The 15,254-nt window shown below is 42.5% G+C and overlaps 1 protein-coding gene across 3 annotated transcripts in view; it reads right to left on the bottom strand.

The window, feature by feature from the left end:
* Window positions 1–15,254, bottom strand: part of disc1 (DISC1 scaffold protein) — a 49,986-nt gene that overhangs the window by 17,105 nt on the left and 17,627 nt on the right. For all 3 annotated transcript variants that reach the window (XR_004660134.1, XR_004660133.1, XM_034898220.1), the window contains exons 10-11: window positions 15,001–15,189; window positions 7,092–7,152 (exon numbers count right to left, since the gene is read on the bottom strand). Coding sequence is in view for 1 of the 3 variants with exons in the window: in XM_034898220.1 (XP_034754111.1) it covers window positions 7,092–7,152; window positions 15,001–15,189 (250 nt within the window). In the remaining 2 variants the exon portion in view is untranslated. The remainder of the gene's footprint in view (window positions 1–7,091; window positions 7,153–15,000; window positions 15,190–15,254) is intronic.

Here is a 15,254-nt window from a genome sequence, read left to right as displayed (position 1 = left end):
GGTGTTAAGCTAGTTCCTTTATTATGAAGTTAACTGTTTTAGTTACATCAATAACATGGCCCAGTTTTAGCACTGACTTGCACAACTGCTGATGTATATACAATGCAAAAATGCCAATTTAAGTTCAGAGTTCACTTCAGTCACTTTATCTTGCATCCGCTTCCAAAGTCCGACATTTTTTCCTGTCAGATTTGGACAACCATCAGTTGTAACACATGCCAGTTTGTTCCAGTTAAGTCCCATTTTGTCATTTACTTCAGTGATCAAATCACTCCCCATTGTTGTCATCCCTTTCATTGGCCGCACTGCTGCCAGATCCTCCGTTATCTCAAAATCTTTTGTTATTCCACATACAAAAAGTAGGAACTGGGCTGTGACGCAGACATCACAGCTTTCCTCCAGAGCCAAGGAGAAAAGTTTGAAATGGGATGCTTTGCTTTGCAGCTGAAGCTCCAGGTTTCCCACAATGTCCTTAATCCTTCTCGTTACGGTTCACCTGGAAAGCGGCACATTCTCAAATGCTTCTTTTTTTCTTTGGGCATATTAGCGCTGCAGAGTCCACCAAACACTTTTTAATAAATTCCCCTTCAGAAAATTGCTTACTGTTTCTGTCTTGACTGCTGCATCCGTGGATATGCAACGCTTAGTAAAAACACGTTCCTGCTTTTGCAATAGAGTTGGAGAGTAGAGTCCTCCCTATACTACCGCGGTATACAATATTACCGTGACTAATTCTAAATGATGACTCGGACAACGTCACCAAACTGTTGGCTTGTGCCGACACAGTTCAGAAACTGAATACCAATCACTAATACTGAAACACCTCTCCTTTCTAATAAGGGCGGAACCCCAAATGCTGAAAAACTGCAGAAGTCGTGTTCTTATTTGCAACCAGGTCACTTGGTGCATGACTTGTCTGCCATCTCTCTCTCTCTCTCTCTCTCTCTCTCTCTCTCTCTCTCTCTCCTCCACACTGTCATATGATGACAACCACTCATAAGCATTTTAAGGCATTAAATAAATTAAGTGTTATGTATGTGTATGTATTGTTTATGTATTTAATCCTTGTCTCCTATATAGTAAAGGAGACGATATATAATTTAGTGACTGTATTAAAACTGATACGTTGCTATTTTTAAGACCCTGCGGTGTACCCTATTACCGCCCAACCCTATTCTGCAGTTTAACTAGCAAAGCTTCAGATGTCCGTGCCTGTTCTGCATCAGTTAAGTTGTATTCCTCTGCGTATTTAGTAGTGGTGGTGGTGGCGATTCAAATCATAAATATCATAAATAAATAATATCATAAATAATCTGTTCTCCGCAAACTAAATACACAGCTTTACCTTTGACTTTAGTAAATTAATGTTTTGTTAAAAACTCGGCGCTCTGTATCGACCTGTCACTCCAATGAGCTGGCATTTTCGATAGCAGCTCATTCGCGTCCATGTTAACGTCTCGTGAGCTCATTTCGCTGCTCTCTCACACATTGCAGTTCTTCTCTTACTTATTTTTGGTTGCAACTTGCAACCAAAGAAAGAGCTGCATAAGCTCGCACAAAAAAAAGCTAAAACAAAAATAAAAAGCAATGTGGTTGTATTCCATGCATGACCTACACTTATTTACGTTTGATTGCTGACTTCCTATTGACCTCACGCGGGCCGTATAGGGCCGACCGAAGGGCCAGATGTGGCCCAGGGGCCGTACAATGCCCAGATCTGCTAAAGAGCATAAAGCTTTCTCTGTCTTTCCAGAAATTCATCTTGTTTAGAAAACAAACTGAAGCTGACATGATGCAAGGACAAAGATGTGGGTTTTATACAAACTTTTAGAGATTCATTAAACATCCCAAAGGAAGACTGGTCCTCAGTCTCTGCCAATTATCAATCCACTGGGGAGATTTTCACTATGTTCACCTAAAGAGTGCCCCCTTGCTGCTCAGTTAGATATGAAAAATTGCTCATTTTCCATCACACAAACAAATTCCAAGGCAAAATGGACCCCAGACAACAGTGTTTAATCTCTCTCTCTGTTCCTTCCACTCTGTCTCTCAGGGATGAGGCCCACTGAAAATTGAATGCCACTTGTTTTCCAGCCCATCTCCTGCCTGAAAAGGCTGCCAACCTTTGTACCCTGCCAATGCACGCCTCTCAGCCGTTCTCTAACCTTCATTTGGCACACAGACAATAGGAAAATTGCTCGGCCCAGCCCCCCCCGCCCTCACCAATTTACTACTCAACGCCACCGCTTCTGAATTCTGCTGTAGTGGGGATGCGCCCAGTGAGCCGTGCCATTGTTATGTGTCTCTTCTGAAGTGGAGAGACACACAAACACACACACACACAAACACACACACACACACACAGATATGGGTGGGCACATGTGTTAACTTTCACACATACCCATAACTCGTCATCTGTGGGGATTAAGTGTTATACAATCATACATTCCCCTAAAAATGTCAAAGCCGGACTCATCTATCCCGAAAGTTAAAGGAGAATTCCGGTCAATTTCAATACGTAGCTCTGTTGGTTGTAAATTTGGATTGCTGTCAGTACAGAGAAAACTGAAACCCATCGGTGCTGCCTACACAGTGTTATCCTCCTGCTAGCGTTAGCACCCAACAGGCTTAAACAGGGCAAGTTTTAAACATGTTTTTAGCCTTTAAACATGCTTGAATTGTCATGAAAGCGCCTACCCATGTGCAGTTATCCTTCCGAGTGAACACAGAGAATCTGACTGCTGGAGATGTGACAGAATGGCGTGTTTCAACTAGACTTAACCGGAAAACAGGAAGTAAACAGAGGTATGTGCACTGGCTGAATTAACACAACGTTTATGCGTTTCTGTTATATATCCAGCAGTCAGATTCACTGTGTTCACTCTGAAAAAATCACTTCACGTGGGTAGGCACTTTTAATGACATTTTGAGCATGTTAAGAGGCTAAAAACATGTTTAAAACTTGCCCTGTTTAAGCCTGCTTACTCTACCAGGAGGATAACACGGTGTGGGCAGCACCGATTATTTTCATTTTTCTCTCTACTAACAGCACTACAAATTTACAACCAACAGAGCTAGGTGTTGGAATCGAGCAGAATTCTTCTTTTCGAATTGTAGCTCCAGATATATTAGTTCTTTATCTTGCCGATGTCAGTTGCTAACTCTGGGGAGGGAGCCCTAGGCTTACTGGCCATGCCGGATACAACAGAGAAATCATGATTTGGGTCGCGGTCACCTGCACAAGTCGGTGATACGAGCACAGACTTGGTCTCCGGGAGATGGCGGTGTGGGCTTCCGGCAGCTGAAAAAGGGGGCTTTAAGAAGCAGGATGGGGGTCAGGCTTCGCACTAGCGACGGGACTGCAGGAAACACCTTTCCTGTGCCCTTGTGTACCCTTGTGAACGGCACATTGCAGGATACCAGAGCCTTCAGTTTCCCATGGTCGGAGAAAGCCTCCTGTATAAAGGACTGAAGCTCTGTGGAGCGAGGCCACAGCGGAGAACATCTGGCGAACACTTGGCCGTCTTAATACTACTTGTAACACTTAAGAAAAACAAAGCTGTTATATACAGTAACTGAGGGCATAAGGGAGGGCAAAAGAGGCGTAGCCTCTACTAAATAGAACAAAAGCTTCTCTTCAACGACAACCTCAATTTATTACAATTAACTGGCACTAGGGTTCTGAATACTGCAAATGCAGACATGTCAGCTCCTAAGCATCTCTGTAAGGGTTGTCTCCTGGTGCCTGTCGGTATGAACTCCTCGCCTGGGGGGTTAATTGGTGGCAGCCGCTTGGCCTGCCATCTGACAGTGGCAGGGTGTGGGTGTGCTGCTCCTCTGATGGCCCAGTAATAAGAAAGATAGACTGGCAGGCACACTCCTTCTGCAGTCTCTAAGCCTCCCTTTGGGACTGCTGACTGACAGGACTGCTCTTTCTCCTCAAGGCGTCACGTACACACAGACGGAGGAAAGATTATTAATATAACAGTTAAAGAAAAGTAGCAGCAGTCCAGTCCTGCTGGTACCGGTAGGTTCAGTTAGACCTATCCAGAGAGAAAAGGCACAAAGTGATGAGTGGCCAATATTTTGAACTCTACCCAGTCATATGTCCAGCTGCATTTTCAAGTCTCACACATGAATACCAATGACTGACAGACTGTGAAAAACAGCTCCTATCTTCAGTCACTGCTGGAGCTTTTAGCTATCAAAAGAGCAGCCATCTCCGCAAGAAATTACTATCCAGAATAAAATAAAATAAATGTGACTTTCACCTGTGGTGGCATAGTAGTGCTTCTGATATTTAGTACACCCAAACACCATAAGCAAAATGAGAATTCATACATTAAAAAGCCAAAAGGAGATGGAAATGTCTTCAGATTAATCATGCAGCAACATTTCAAAAAACACCAGGAGAGGTGCTAATAATACAAAGGGGGTGACTATTGAGCTGTGATGTTGTACTAAACTGTTTGTAAGGTGGGTGTCATGATCTCTGAGGAGGTTTTTACAGCAGACAACGGAGCAACCAAGGTCCCTTTGTTACGAACACTGAATTCATCTTATGTAGATTCATGATTATGTACATTTAAAGTGATAATAGAGTTTTTTTCCCACTTCCTGCCTAGAGGCTCTTAGGGGACATGTCTTGTCTGAGTATTCCAATAACTTCTACATCAGTTGCATTGTATCCTTTAAATATGATAAATGACATCCAACTCAACAGAAGAAATGCATAAACGTAAGAATTATTTGAGAGACATTTCCTAATGAAACATCTACGTAATGTCTTAAACAACTGTGCGCTGCAGCTAATCTCAATAAAAATGTTTTGTTTTTTTTGTGTGGTGACACATTTACAGCATCTGCTTTGCCCCAACATCCTGTTCTAGTCTTTAGCCAGGAAGAGATAATTGGTTTTTTCAACACCCTCCGTCTCCACGGAGACCAGACATCTCACCAGTACTAATCTGCCTCTCTCACCCCCCCACCTCCTCTTCTCTCCTTGCCTCCCATCACCACCGCACTCCATCAACAGTAATGTACATTAGAGCTGACTGATTTACAGTGGATGGTGTGTGTGTGTGTGTGTGTGTGTTTGTGTGTGTGTGTGTGTGTGTATGTGTATGTGTGTGTGTGTGTGTGCGCGCAGGGACAATTGCCCATTCAATCAAGCCGAGTGAGTCGCCGTGCAGAACTGGAGAAAGATACAGTACTGGTCCATGCCCAAAGGCAAAGCTGTTCTTGTGATTTGATCTGGACCGCCTCTGGTGATGGAGCTGATCCAAGGCAACAATTAATATACAATGTGATAAGCAGGACAATTAGTTTACAGTACCCAATACCCAAGAAGGTTTCTTTTAATGTGATTTTTCTATCCATAGTGATGTGGTTAGACACATGTGGTCTATATAATCAAGTATCTATGCATGAAACTAAAAGATAGGAATCATAGAATATAGGAGCTCCAAGCTCTGTTTAAAAAGGCGGATATAAAGCACCCAGTAGACTGTTTAGGAAGCCGAGTATTCAATCATGTATTTTTGTTTTATTGATATCTGTAGCCTGGGATTGAAAGGAAACTGAAGGAGGCTTTCTGGATTTAAAATATCTGAAGTTAACATCAGGGGAGACTAAATTGAGGTTTTAGCATCAAATTGTTTTTAGATAGTTATCGTTTTCGTTATTTAAAGGGACACTCCACTGATTTACACAAGTCCAGAATAATGTTTTCTGTGGCTCTGGAGGAGCAGATGATGTGATTATGGGGGTAAATTATGCTATTGAGTTGCATTATGGGAATTGCAGGATCCAGATGATGATTTTTGCTTTTGATCTAACTTTTTGTTGTGCACATTTATTTTGAAGTTTCTGTGTTGGAGGCTTGCTATGGCTTGTAGTGTTTGTATAGGCCCTACTTTTATCCATTTGCTAAAATACCCTGTCAAATGTGTCTTCAACCTCTGTCGCTAGGTTGTTTTTCCCCCCACTTTTTTTCCACATTAGATACATGGCACCGACAGGTACTCTCAAAATCAAACAAACAAAACACAAAGCGACCATCTGCCCTATTGACAGAAAAGGTCTCGAGCCTTGCTCCCATGCTGGGCTCTGAGATCGCAGCCATATTGCTCCTTGACCACGCAGAGCCGCAACCTGTGCATCCCTCAAAAACAAACTGTGCGTTGTGTGACTGACTCATGGCTCCCATCCAAAGTGGTGAACCTGCTTCTCCAAAGATGCAACACAGAAAGCTACTCCCTCTCACGCACCACACACAAAAACATGGGTTATTCAGACACATAATGCCTCTGATAATTTAGGCTTTTCCTGGCTCAAAGTAAGCCCAACCTTTCTCCTCTAAACACTTAAAAAAGAGACTGAGTAGAAAGCAGAGATCATATGGTGTACACAAAAACATTACCAGCTCTATTCATCCATCTGTAAAACACAAATGGTTCCAAAATGCTGCAAAATATGAGCTGATCGCATTGCAGCTGCTCTGTGCAGTCTGTGTCGGAGGAGAGAAACTAAGCAGCTGTAATCACCATAAAGAAGCATAAACAGGCGTCAGTTGACTGGGTTCCACAACCTCTGCTCGACAAAGTCCGTACATCACAACTGTATAACTGTCAGGTGGGCTAGGCGACCATCTGCAACACTAAAGACTGTTCTCTGTGATTTAGGAGTTTTGAGTCGCAGATAAAAGGGATAAAAACAGGCAGAAAAAGATATTGTTTTGTCTAAAGTGGTTTGTACAGAGGAGGAAAAGGGTGGTAACTTAACTGATTTGGAGGTATAAAAATAAAAGGTATAGAAAATATGTGAGAAGGTGGCAGGAAGAAGACAAATTGTGCAGGTGAGAGACGGAGTGAAATGTGAGAAAGGGGCTCTGGGAGACAACAGCATAAAAAAGGTGTGAGTGCATGATGTGGGGGGGTGAGGTGATGTATTGGGGAGACAGTGCTCTGGTTAAAGGACAACAGAGGTGAGAAGAAATTCCTGGGAGGCTGTTGCTATGTTTATGTGTCATGTGGAATATTGAGTCTTGATGTCTTTGCTAAAACGAGAGTGGCCGCACAAAAAACTCTTACCTGTGCAATATGTCCTCCAATAGCTTGATATACTTGATAGTGTTCTCTTTCAGTCGGCTTTCTGTATGGAGAGAGAAGCAGAGAGAACAGCCTGTTACTTGCACTTCATTTACTAATTGTAATAGCCATGATGGGGTATCCTAGCAACAAATCACAGCTCTAATATCATTACAACTGACTTATCATTAGCTATATTGTACACAGGCTCTGTTAGGATAGGTAGCAGTCATCGCAGTTGTAGGTGGCCTTGTGCTGAGAAACTACAACAGTACAGTTCAGTATAAAGAAGAAAAACCCACAATTTAGGGAAAAATCATTCCCTCTGCTGTAAGAGGGGATGAAATTGGAGACGGCCTAAGGAAAAAAAGGGGATTCTGACATGGCATAGGTCCTTACACAATGCCAGATTTTCTGGGGGGCATATAGTTGGATTATGTTACTTCCTGCGCCCTTCTGCCAGCAGCAAGCATGTGCCTGAGGAGGCAGACGCAGGCTGGCTGAGTGTTAGTCCGGATGGAGAGGAGGGCAATCTGAGTGCTGTTAATGAGCTCATGTATGAAACATGAGAACCCCCCCCCCACCCCCCAAACCCCACAGCGGCAGATCTTTGAACACAATAGGATGCACTTATATCAAATTGTGCCTCATATATGTCTGTGCACATGCTATAATGTTCAATACAAACACACTATAAAACACACACACACACACATACATACACACCAGTGCTTTCCCACACTCTGCTGCAGTGGTTCAATTGAATCAGAAAGGTCTGGAAATGATTAACAGGATAGGAAAGAATAAAAACAACAGTGTACTGTCCTACACAAAATTGTGTGTATTTAAGACCTTTCTATAATTTCTAGTTTCTTGCAAAATACTTGATACTTTTACCTGCTCAGACAAGAGATTATTAAACAATGTCAGAAGGGAAATGAACTCAGTTGGTTAGAAAAATAGTTCAACATTTGGAAAATACATGAATTTGCTTTCTTGTTAAGGATTAGATGAGAAGATCTATACCCCTCTCACATCTGGCTATATGTTAAGTTAGGCTACAAAAAAAGGGGAAACCGCTAGCCTGACTCTGACCAAACAAAACCTACATATCAGCACTCGCTCAATGATTAACAAGTTATATCTGAATTGCCTAATTTGTACAAAAAACAATGTATACAATGTGTTAAAATGGAATATCTTGGTTTGTAGGGGGGTGGTTATTTGACTACTTCTTGGCCGTTAAGTTACTTCTAACCAGATGAGACTCCAGGAAGTTATTGTGCGCAGCCAGGTAATAAACCGTCACTTATATTTGGATTTTTGTACACATTAAGCAAATAAGTTAATTAGTGAGCTCTAGAAGTTCTGGCTGGCTAAGCCAGACCTTCCCACATTTCCAGTTTGTAATGCTAACATAAGTTACTTCTCGGTTAACTCTCGGCAAGAGGGCAATCTAGCATATTTCCCAAAATGTTAAATAAAGGCATTAACAGACTAAACTGCTTCATTTTAAGGAAAAAGCTGCCAAAAATGGTTGAAAGCGACTCTAATGTTAAGCAGCTTAGCTTGCTCACACAGAGAGAAAGTCACCTAATTTGGTTTTCTGAATCACACTGAGGTTTGACATGTAATTTGTATTATTGTCTTGATGGTTGTTATTAGATATCATCAGCTCCACAGCAGGGAGAGAAGTGACGCATGCACAGCAGTGCCTGCATGCTTGCAAGTTGTTTTCATTCAAAGTGGCCAAATCTGTTCAATCAGAGGAAGGAGGGAGGTCGCTGGATTAGCTATGAGCTATCCGGTGGTGTTCGTGACCATACAGCTCACTTACCACCCCTCTAATTGCTATGTGAGATCATATACCACCTGACAGTCTGCCATGTCAACTTCCATTCATGCCAGCTCCGTTAGGCAGCTTGCAAGGAGAAGGAGATAGCCATTGAATAATACATGGGGGCATTAAGCCTGACTTTGGATAGCACAGGGCGTGTACAAATGCGAGATGACTAAGTAGGCTACGGCTCTAGCAAGAGCGAAAGCCAGATTTAGGAATAATATATTGTGAGGAATATAAAGAGTTGCTACAAAAGGCATGTGCAGATGGGAGAAACAGACATGACTGTTGACTTAATATTTCTTTTTATGCTGATACTGAGAGGCAGTGTGCCATCCTGTCGCCATGCCAACCGGTGGCACAACTAGTGAGCCTCTTCAGGCGTGACAGATGAAAATAATCTTTTCTTTATAGAAGGGGACTAGACATCAAGCATCAGAGCCTCCTCCTGCGCTGAGTGGAACCAGAGCACTGGGTGATATTACCACTTCCTGTATGTCTGCGGGAAGCTGCTGTCATTGGCAGGCCATGCGAATAACGACACTAAAAAGCCCATTGAGAAGAGAGCCAGTCTGTTAGTCCCTGGTACATGTGGCAGTATATTTTAGAGTTGAAGGATCCTCACAAAGGAGTTCACAGAGCCTGCACTGGAAAATTCATGAGCTCAGCCTCCTCTCACACCAGTAATCTCAGCAGGTGTTAAACATCACTGATTGCTGCCAAGGACCATAGTCAAAATCAAAGGGGCCATTCTTTAATTCATAACACAAATAGAACTGAGACACTATTAAAAGATGATGAGAATGTGTAACTGAATGTTGAAAAAAAACACTAATTCATTATTTTAATGAAGAAATAATTACTTCAGCTGAGTGTAAAGTTGATAACAATGATGAAGCTGATGATTCCAATCAGTAATGTAGACAGACAAAGCAAATGAAGCAGACCAATGATGAAGTTATGGGCTTTAATGAGCCTGTGGAAGTTAACGATGGTAAGGTGTTTGGAATTGAGCATTTGAACAGCTCTCTAATTGAAAGTGAATAATGCAATTGTTTCTTTATTGTCTTGTACCAATAAAAGCACCCAACATCTGCAAGGACTTTGTTGTTAAACAAATTAGAGGCGGCTCCGTGCTAACCCAGCACCACCAATATGCGTGTTCTAAAAGCCGGCGCATAATAAGGCAGAAGAGAAATTGTCTCCATGTAATTGAGTCGAAGTCTCCGACTGTGATTAATGTGTTTAAGCTCGGCCCGGGCTGCTTGAGTGCAACATCACTGCAGGTAACAAACACACATAGTCAGCATATGTAGTTACTCGCATCGTATGAATGTATCTGAACTTAACAGCCGCCAAGCAGGATAGCTAATGAAGGAAAACAGACAGGCTGATATCTCAGACGGACACTCCAGAACCCTTTAAGGCTGTGAGATCACAAAGCATAGCGGTAAACAGATTGCTGTTGGTGTAGCATATTGTGGAGCTATGCACGAATGCACAACAAAGGGAATCATTTGACGAAAAATTGGCCGTGTGTTCACAATTTGTGCTTGGGTGGATATATATATATATATATATATTTTTTTTTTTTTTCTGTTCTGGGTGCTGAATTGCTCTTTCTGAAATGTTAGACATGCTCACTGTCATTATAACTTAAGTCAAACTTGGTAAACAATTTGTTTAGAGGAGACTTTGATGTGGGCTGCAAAATAACAATTTTTTCAGATGGCTGAATCTGGGAAGCACTTAAAGGCCCAGAGGTACTCTCACAAAATGTGGTGCCATGAAGTTCTAAAACCCTATCTCAAGAGCTCACCTGCTTACATTCCTGCTCAATTAAACCGGCATCGTATTATTTCCTCTGCATCCTTACATTTTTCCCCAAAACACATTTCTGAATTTGTCTCCTCCCTCAAATTAGACCTCTGGCTAAAGTAGCCATGCTAGCTGCTCTGTGAGGCTGTACATAGACACACAGTGCAATAATCCGTGTTCAGTATGCCTGCATCGAGCGTCCGACGGTAAAGCAGAAACGCAGGTCTTTCCGTTCATTTAAAATGGGGGTAGTGCATTTAGGATGCGGCAGGGGTTTGTGGCAGGGACGACATGCCAAAAAAACACAGCGAACCTGCGGCAAAAAGTTGAGACCCACTCAGGTTTTGGAGAAACGCAGTCCCCACGTCACGCTGTGGTGGCGAATCATGTAACCGGAGTCAGAGCTATGGTTTGAGGCGGTGTGGGTGCCAATACAAACAATCCAATGTAGCATTAGGAGGACAGCAGGTGTAATGTTCACCGTGTTTACCATCTTAGTTTACTGTGCTAGCATGCTAACATTTGCTAAGTAGCAGTAAATACAAAGTACAGCTCAGGCTGATAGGAATGGCATTGGTTTTGCAACAGTCTTAAACCATAAACCAAAGTATTGTACCACCAATTGATTGCACTAGATGGAAAGTCAAAAGATAATCCATCCAGTACTGGGCTGACATACTGCTAGCATGGCTAAAAACTTCACTATGGAACTCAATCTCTTTTTTTAAGTCGTATGGAATATAAAATGATAGAGGCAGTGGTGCCAGCTACTGTAGTGGTACCTCAATCAACTTCCCTATGTTGTTGCAGTAATTCTGATGGTTATGCTATAATACTCACATTGAGGTGACATCCTCTACTGAATCACAGGAAAAATGAATACGGCAAAAACTTCAGAGACAAAAACCAGGAAACATTCACCCAAGTCCACTTAACCACTACAACGCTCTCAATCATTCAGACACTCTTTAGGAGAAGAGCTGTCATTCGTTCCATCATGTTCTCAACAGAAGCACCCTGAAAGAGGCAGAGCCATGAATAAATCATATATGTCCTCGCCTTTACTATTGGCACTCCATTAGGAGGAAATAGCATTTGTTTAATAACACAGAGAGACAGTATTTTGATGTACACTTCAGCTGCTTGACTTGTATGCACAGTTGAGTTTGGCACGAACAGGCCCCCAAATTGTGCGAAGGACCATAAACCCAGAGGTGACACTAGAGTGGGAGCTGTAGGAAGAAACAATAGAGTGCGGAGAGATGCAGCAAAAGACAACAACAAAAACCCTCTAATTAAATGTATTCCTGTGGAGCCATGTGAAGAAGACAACCTACTGTGTTTATCACAGATAGCCAAATTACCTGACTGCCACAGAATATACCGCCTGCCTACTAACAATAGCATTAAATAAGCATTGGTAGAATACTTGGATAAATCAAGAGGAGCACACGCTGACACTGTCTCCACATTTGAATGTCCTCACTCCCGGGGGTCATTTACTTGTGTTATGCAGCTCTTCAATGATTTATTTTTAAATTTAGTATCACTCCAGAACTCACTTGGGGCCAAAATGATACTCTCAGCAGGGAATCAAACCTCTGGCTATAATGGGTTTGGTATTCAACACCAGTCGAGTCATTGGCAATTAGGGATGTAATGGCTCCCAGGCCAAAAAAAAACCCGCGCCACAAAGTACGTTGGGCGGAGATAATCAACAAGCTAAAGCTGTGTAGTTTAAGTGAATATGCATGTGCATGTATCCTGTAGCGGTATCAGCTGGAATATGTGTTGCATTAGAGCTCATGTCACGATAATAAGCTTTTTCGAGAAAAAGGGAATGCGTTTTCTTGCAATAAGATAGTGTCTTACTAGTTCATACACTATTAGTGCCATAAGGATGTGCTAGAAATGCTTCAGAAACAAAAAAGAATGGCCATCTTGACTTTGAAGTAGACTGTAATTTCTAATCCCCTCCAGCTAAAGAAATGTTAATGTGCTGTTTGTGGGCTATCAGTTTCCAGCTAGCAGGTGCCAGCCCCTTATTACCAAAAAGGATGACAGTTTAATGAGCCCCTTGCTCGGTGTCTGCAACACATTGTAAAATTGTGCTTGCTGCCATATTGTGTGCGCCCACTTGAGCAGTTAAGCAAGCCGCACAACCAATCATTAACTTGCTGTCTCTTCCCACATTTGTGACGTTTTTCTCACCTCATTCCTTTGTTTAGCCCTGAGCATTTGCATATCACTAGTTTCCCTGTTAAGAGCTGCGATATTCTGTGCGAGGTGCACAGTGTATTTAGGATACTGAGGTGAACTTGGTGGTTGTCAGATTAATGCTATCCTTAGCTGTTTAGCAAGACAAGGTGTTAAGGACTGTATTTCACTGACAGAAATCTGGCAGGTGACTTAGTTTTGTGCACATAGGGTGAAGAAAAAAAACAATATTTGCCACTAAAAATTTTTAGTTTCTACTACAATAATATAAAAATCATGGACCTCGCATGAATTAAAATACCAAGTCCATGCATTAATATACCCCATAAAAACCCAATGCAACTCGACCTGACTGCAACAATTACAGGGTGCCCCCTAGTGGCAGCGGAGGGTGCATTCAACATAAGACAATGGGTTAATGGTGATACTGCACTCACAAGTGTAGGGAGGCTTAAGGCCTTTACACATAGCTTTTAATGGTGCATACAGTACTAAGCTATTAAAATATTTTTTGACATACATCATGTTTTAATGTTTAACATGTATGTGGGACAGTGAATCCTTAAGCTTATCTGTATCTGTAGATGGCTACCTTAGGCCAGTAAGCCTATCATTAATGTTGACAATTTTTATTTTATTTTTGCACAGATAGATTTGTGATTTGTCTTTGCTAATACTATGTTGAATTCATGTTAATGTAGAAGGCATTTAAAAAAATAAGACATCAATTTATATCCAACAATAATGTTGTGGCCCCCCTGCAGTAACTCTGAGGACCCTCTGGGCATCCTGGACCCCCTGTTGAAGATCTTTGGTCTAGATAACAGTGTATGTTAGATGGCTGATTGCACGCCTTGGGGTTGCAGCAGGAGCCCTATCCAGAGCTCTAGTCTCTGGTCTTCCACTACCTGCCCTGGCCTTGTCACTTCACTTTCAGAGGCATTAAGCAAAAGAGAAGGAGATGTTATTTTTTAGAAATCTTCCTGTGACCGATGTACTTCAGAGAGTAACAGTGCTGGAGGTTCTGTCAAAGTCCATTCATTTCTCTGCCAGACCCAGTAGGCAAAACCAATCTAGTCACCACGCCCCCCCCCCCCCCCCCCCCCCCTAAAAAAAAAAAAAAAGAAGGTTGGAGGTAATTGGCTACTTCACTAAATCTAGAGCTCATTTCCCCTGCACACAAACCCCACCGCCCCTCCCCTTTCTCTCAACAACTGCCAATCCTGCTGGTAACTCATTTGATGCCGACTCCCCACTGATAGCAGATCACTTCTCCTTCATTTGGGAGAAAAGTCATTGTCTATTGATGTCCTCTCAGCGTGTAGCAACATCAAAAGAGGACTTCCCTTCCAAAGAGCTCTCGTGATGCACAATTGAATCGATATTTCAAAAGGTGTACTCCCAGAAAGGAAGAGAGAGAGACACCTTTTTTTAAATACAACAAATGTTTTCCACTTTCAGTGGACAAGAAACATTTTGACTGTTTGGATAATAGTGCATTTAAAAAAACGTCACTTCTGTTTTTCCTCTGGTGACCAAAAACGCAGCTAAAAGTAGAGTGAATATTGCACGTCACCAGATGTCCGGAGATATGACGTCAAATGACTGATGATGATGCTTTGTAATTCCTGGATGCATGAACTACCGCCATGGGCAAATCAACTTAAAAGGAAATGTGAGTGTTGTGTTTACAGCTTGTTTCCATTGCCCCCAAGTGGCCAGAAAATCAGTTAATGCAGGTTTAAAGGGACAAAGATCAATTATTGATCACTCCAGAAATGGCTAAAAGGTTAGCTTTTATCTGCAGTAAGTGTGTGGCCAGGCGTAATACACAACAGCACGCAACTCATTTCTCTCTACATCATTGCTCCGTGGGAAGAAAAATCCAAAAGACACCGGTCATATATTCTCATGTTTTTACAACTGTGAATGAGATTTAAATCTAGGGAAGGGATCATATTGCCTACAGCAGCCCAGTTTCTCCTTTGGGGTGAAAACGGTCCTTGTTATCTCGATGTAGACCATTCGGTGACTCACCGTGCTGGGCCTCCCTCTGCTCCAGTTCCTGTCTGAGCTGCTGCCTTTGTACTTTCATCCTGGCCAGCTCCTGGCTGCTCCCCGAGCTGAGGCTGTGCAGCCTCTTGGCCAGAGCATCCAGCCTGTCCCGCTCTTGGTACACCGTCTTCATCTCAGCCTTTAGCTCCTTGGCACTGCTGAAGTCATTACCTGCACCAGCGCACCACAGGAGGCCATTATGCTTACACCGCCCATTACTGAGCATCTCGATCATT

Source organism: Etheostoma cragini, chromosome 17 (genome assembly GCF_013103735.1).
Source record: "Etheostoma cragini isolate CJK2018 chromosome 17, CSU_Ecrag_1.0, whole genome shotgun sequence".
NCBI lineage: Eukaryota > Metazoa > Chordata > Actinopteri > Perciformes > Percidae > Etheostoma > Etheostoma cragini.
The sequence above is the reverse complement of the archived record's forward strand: the minus strand, read 5'-3'. Positions and strand labels throughout refer to the sequence as shown.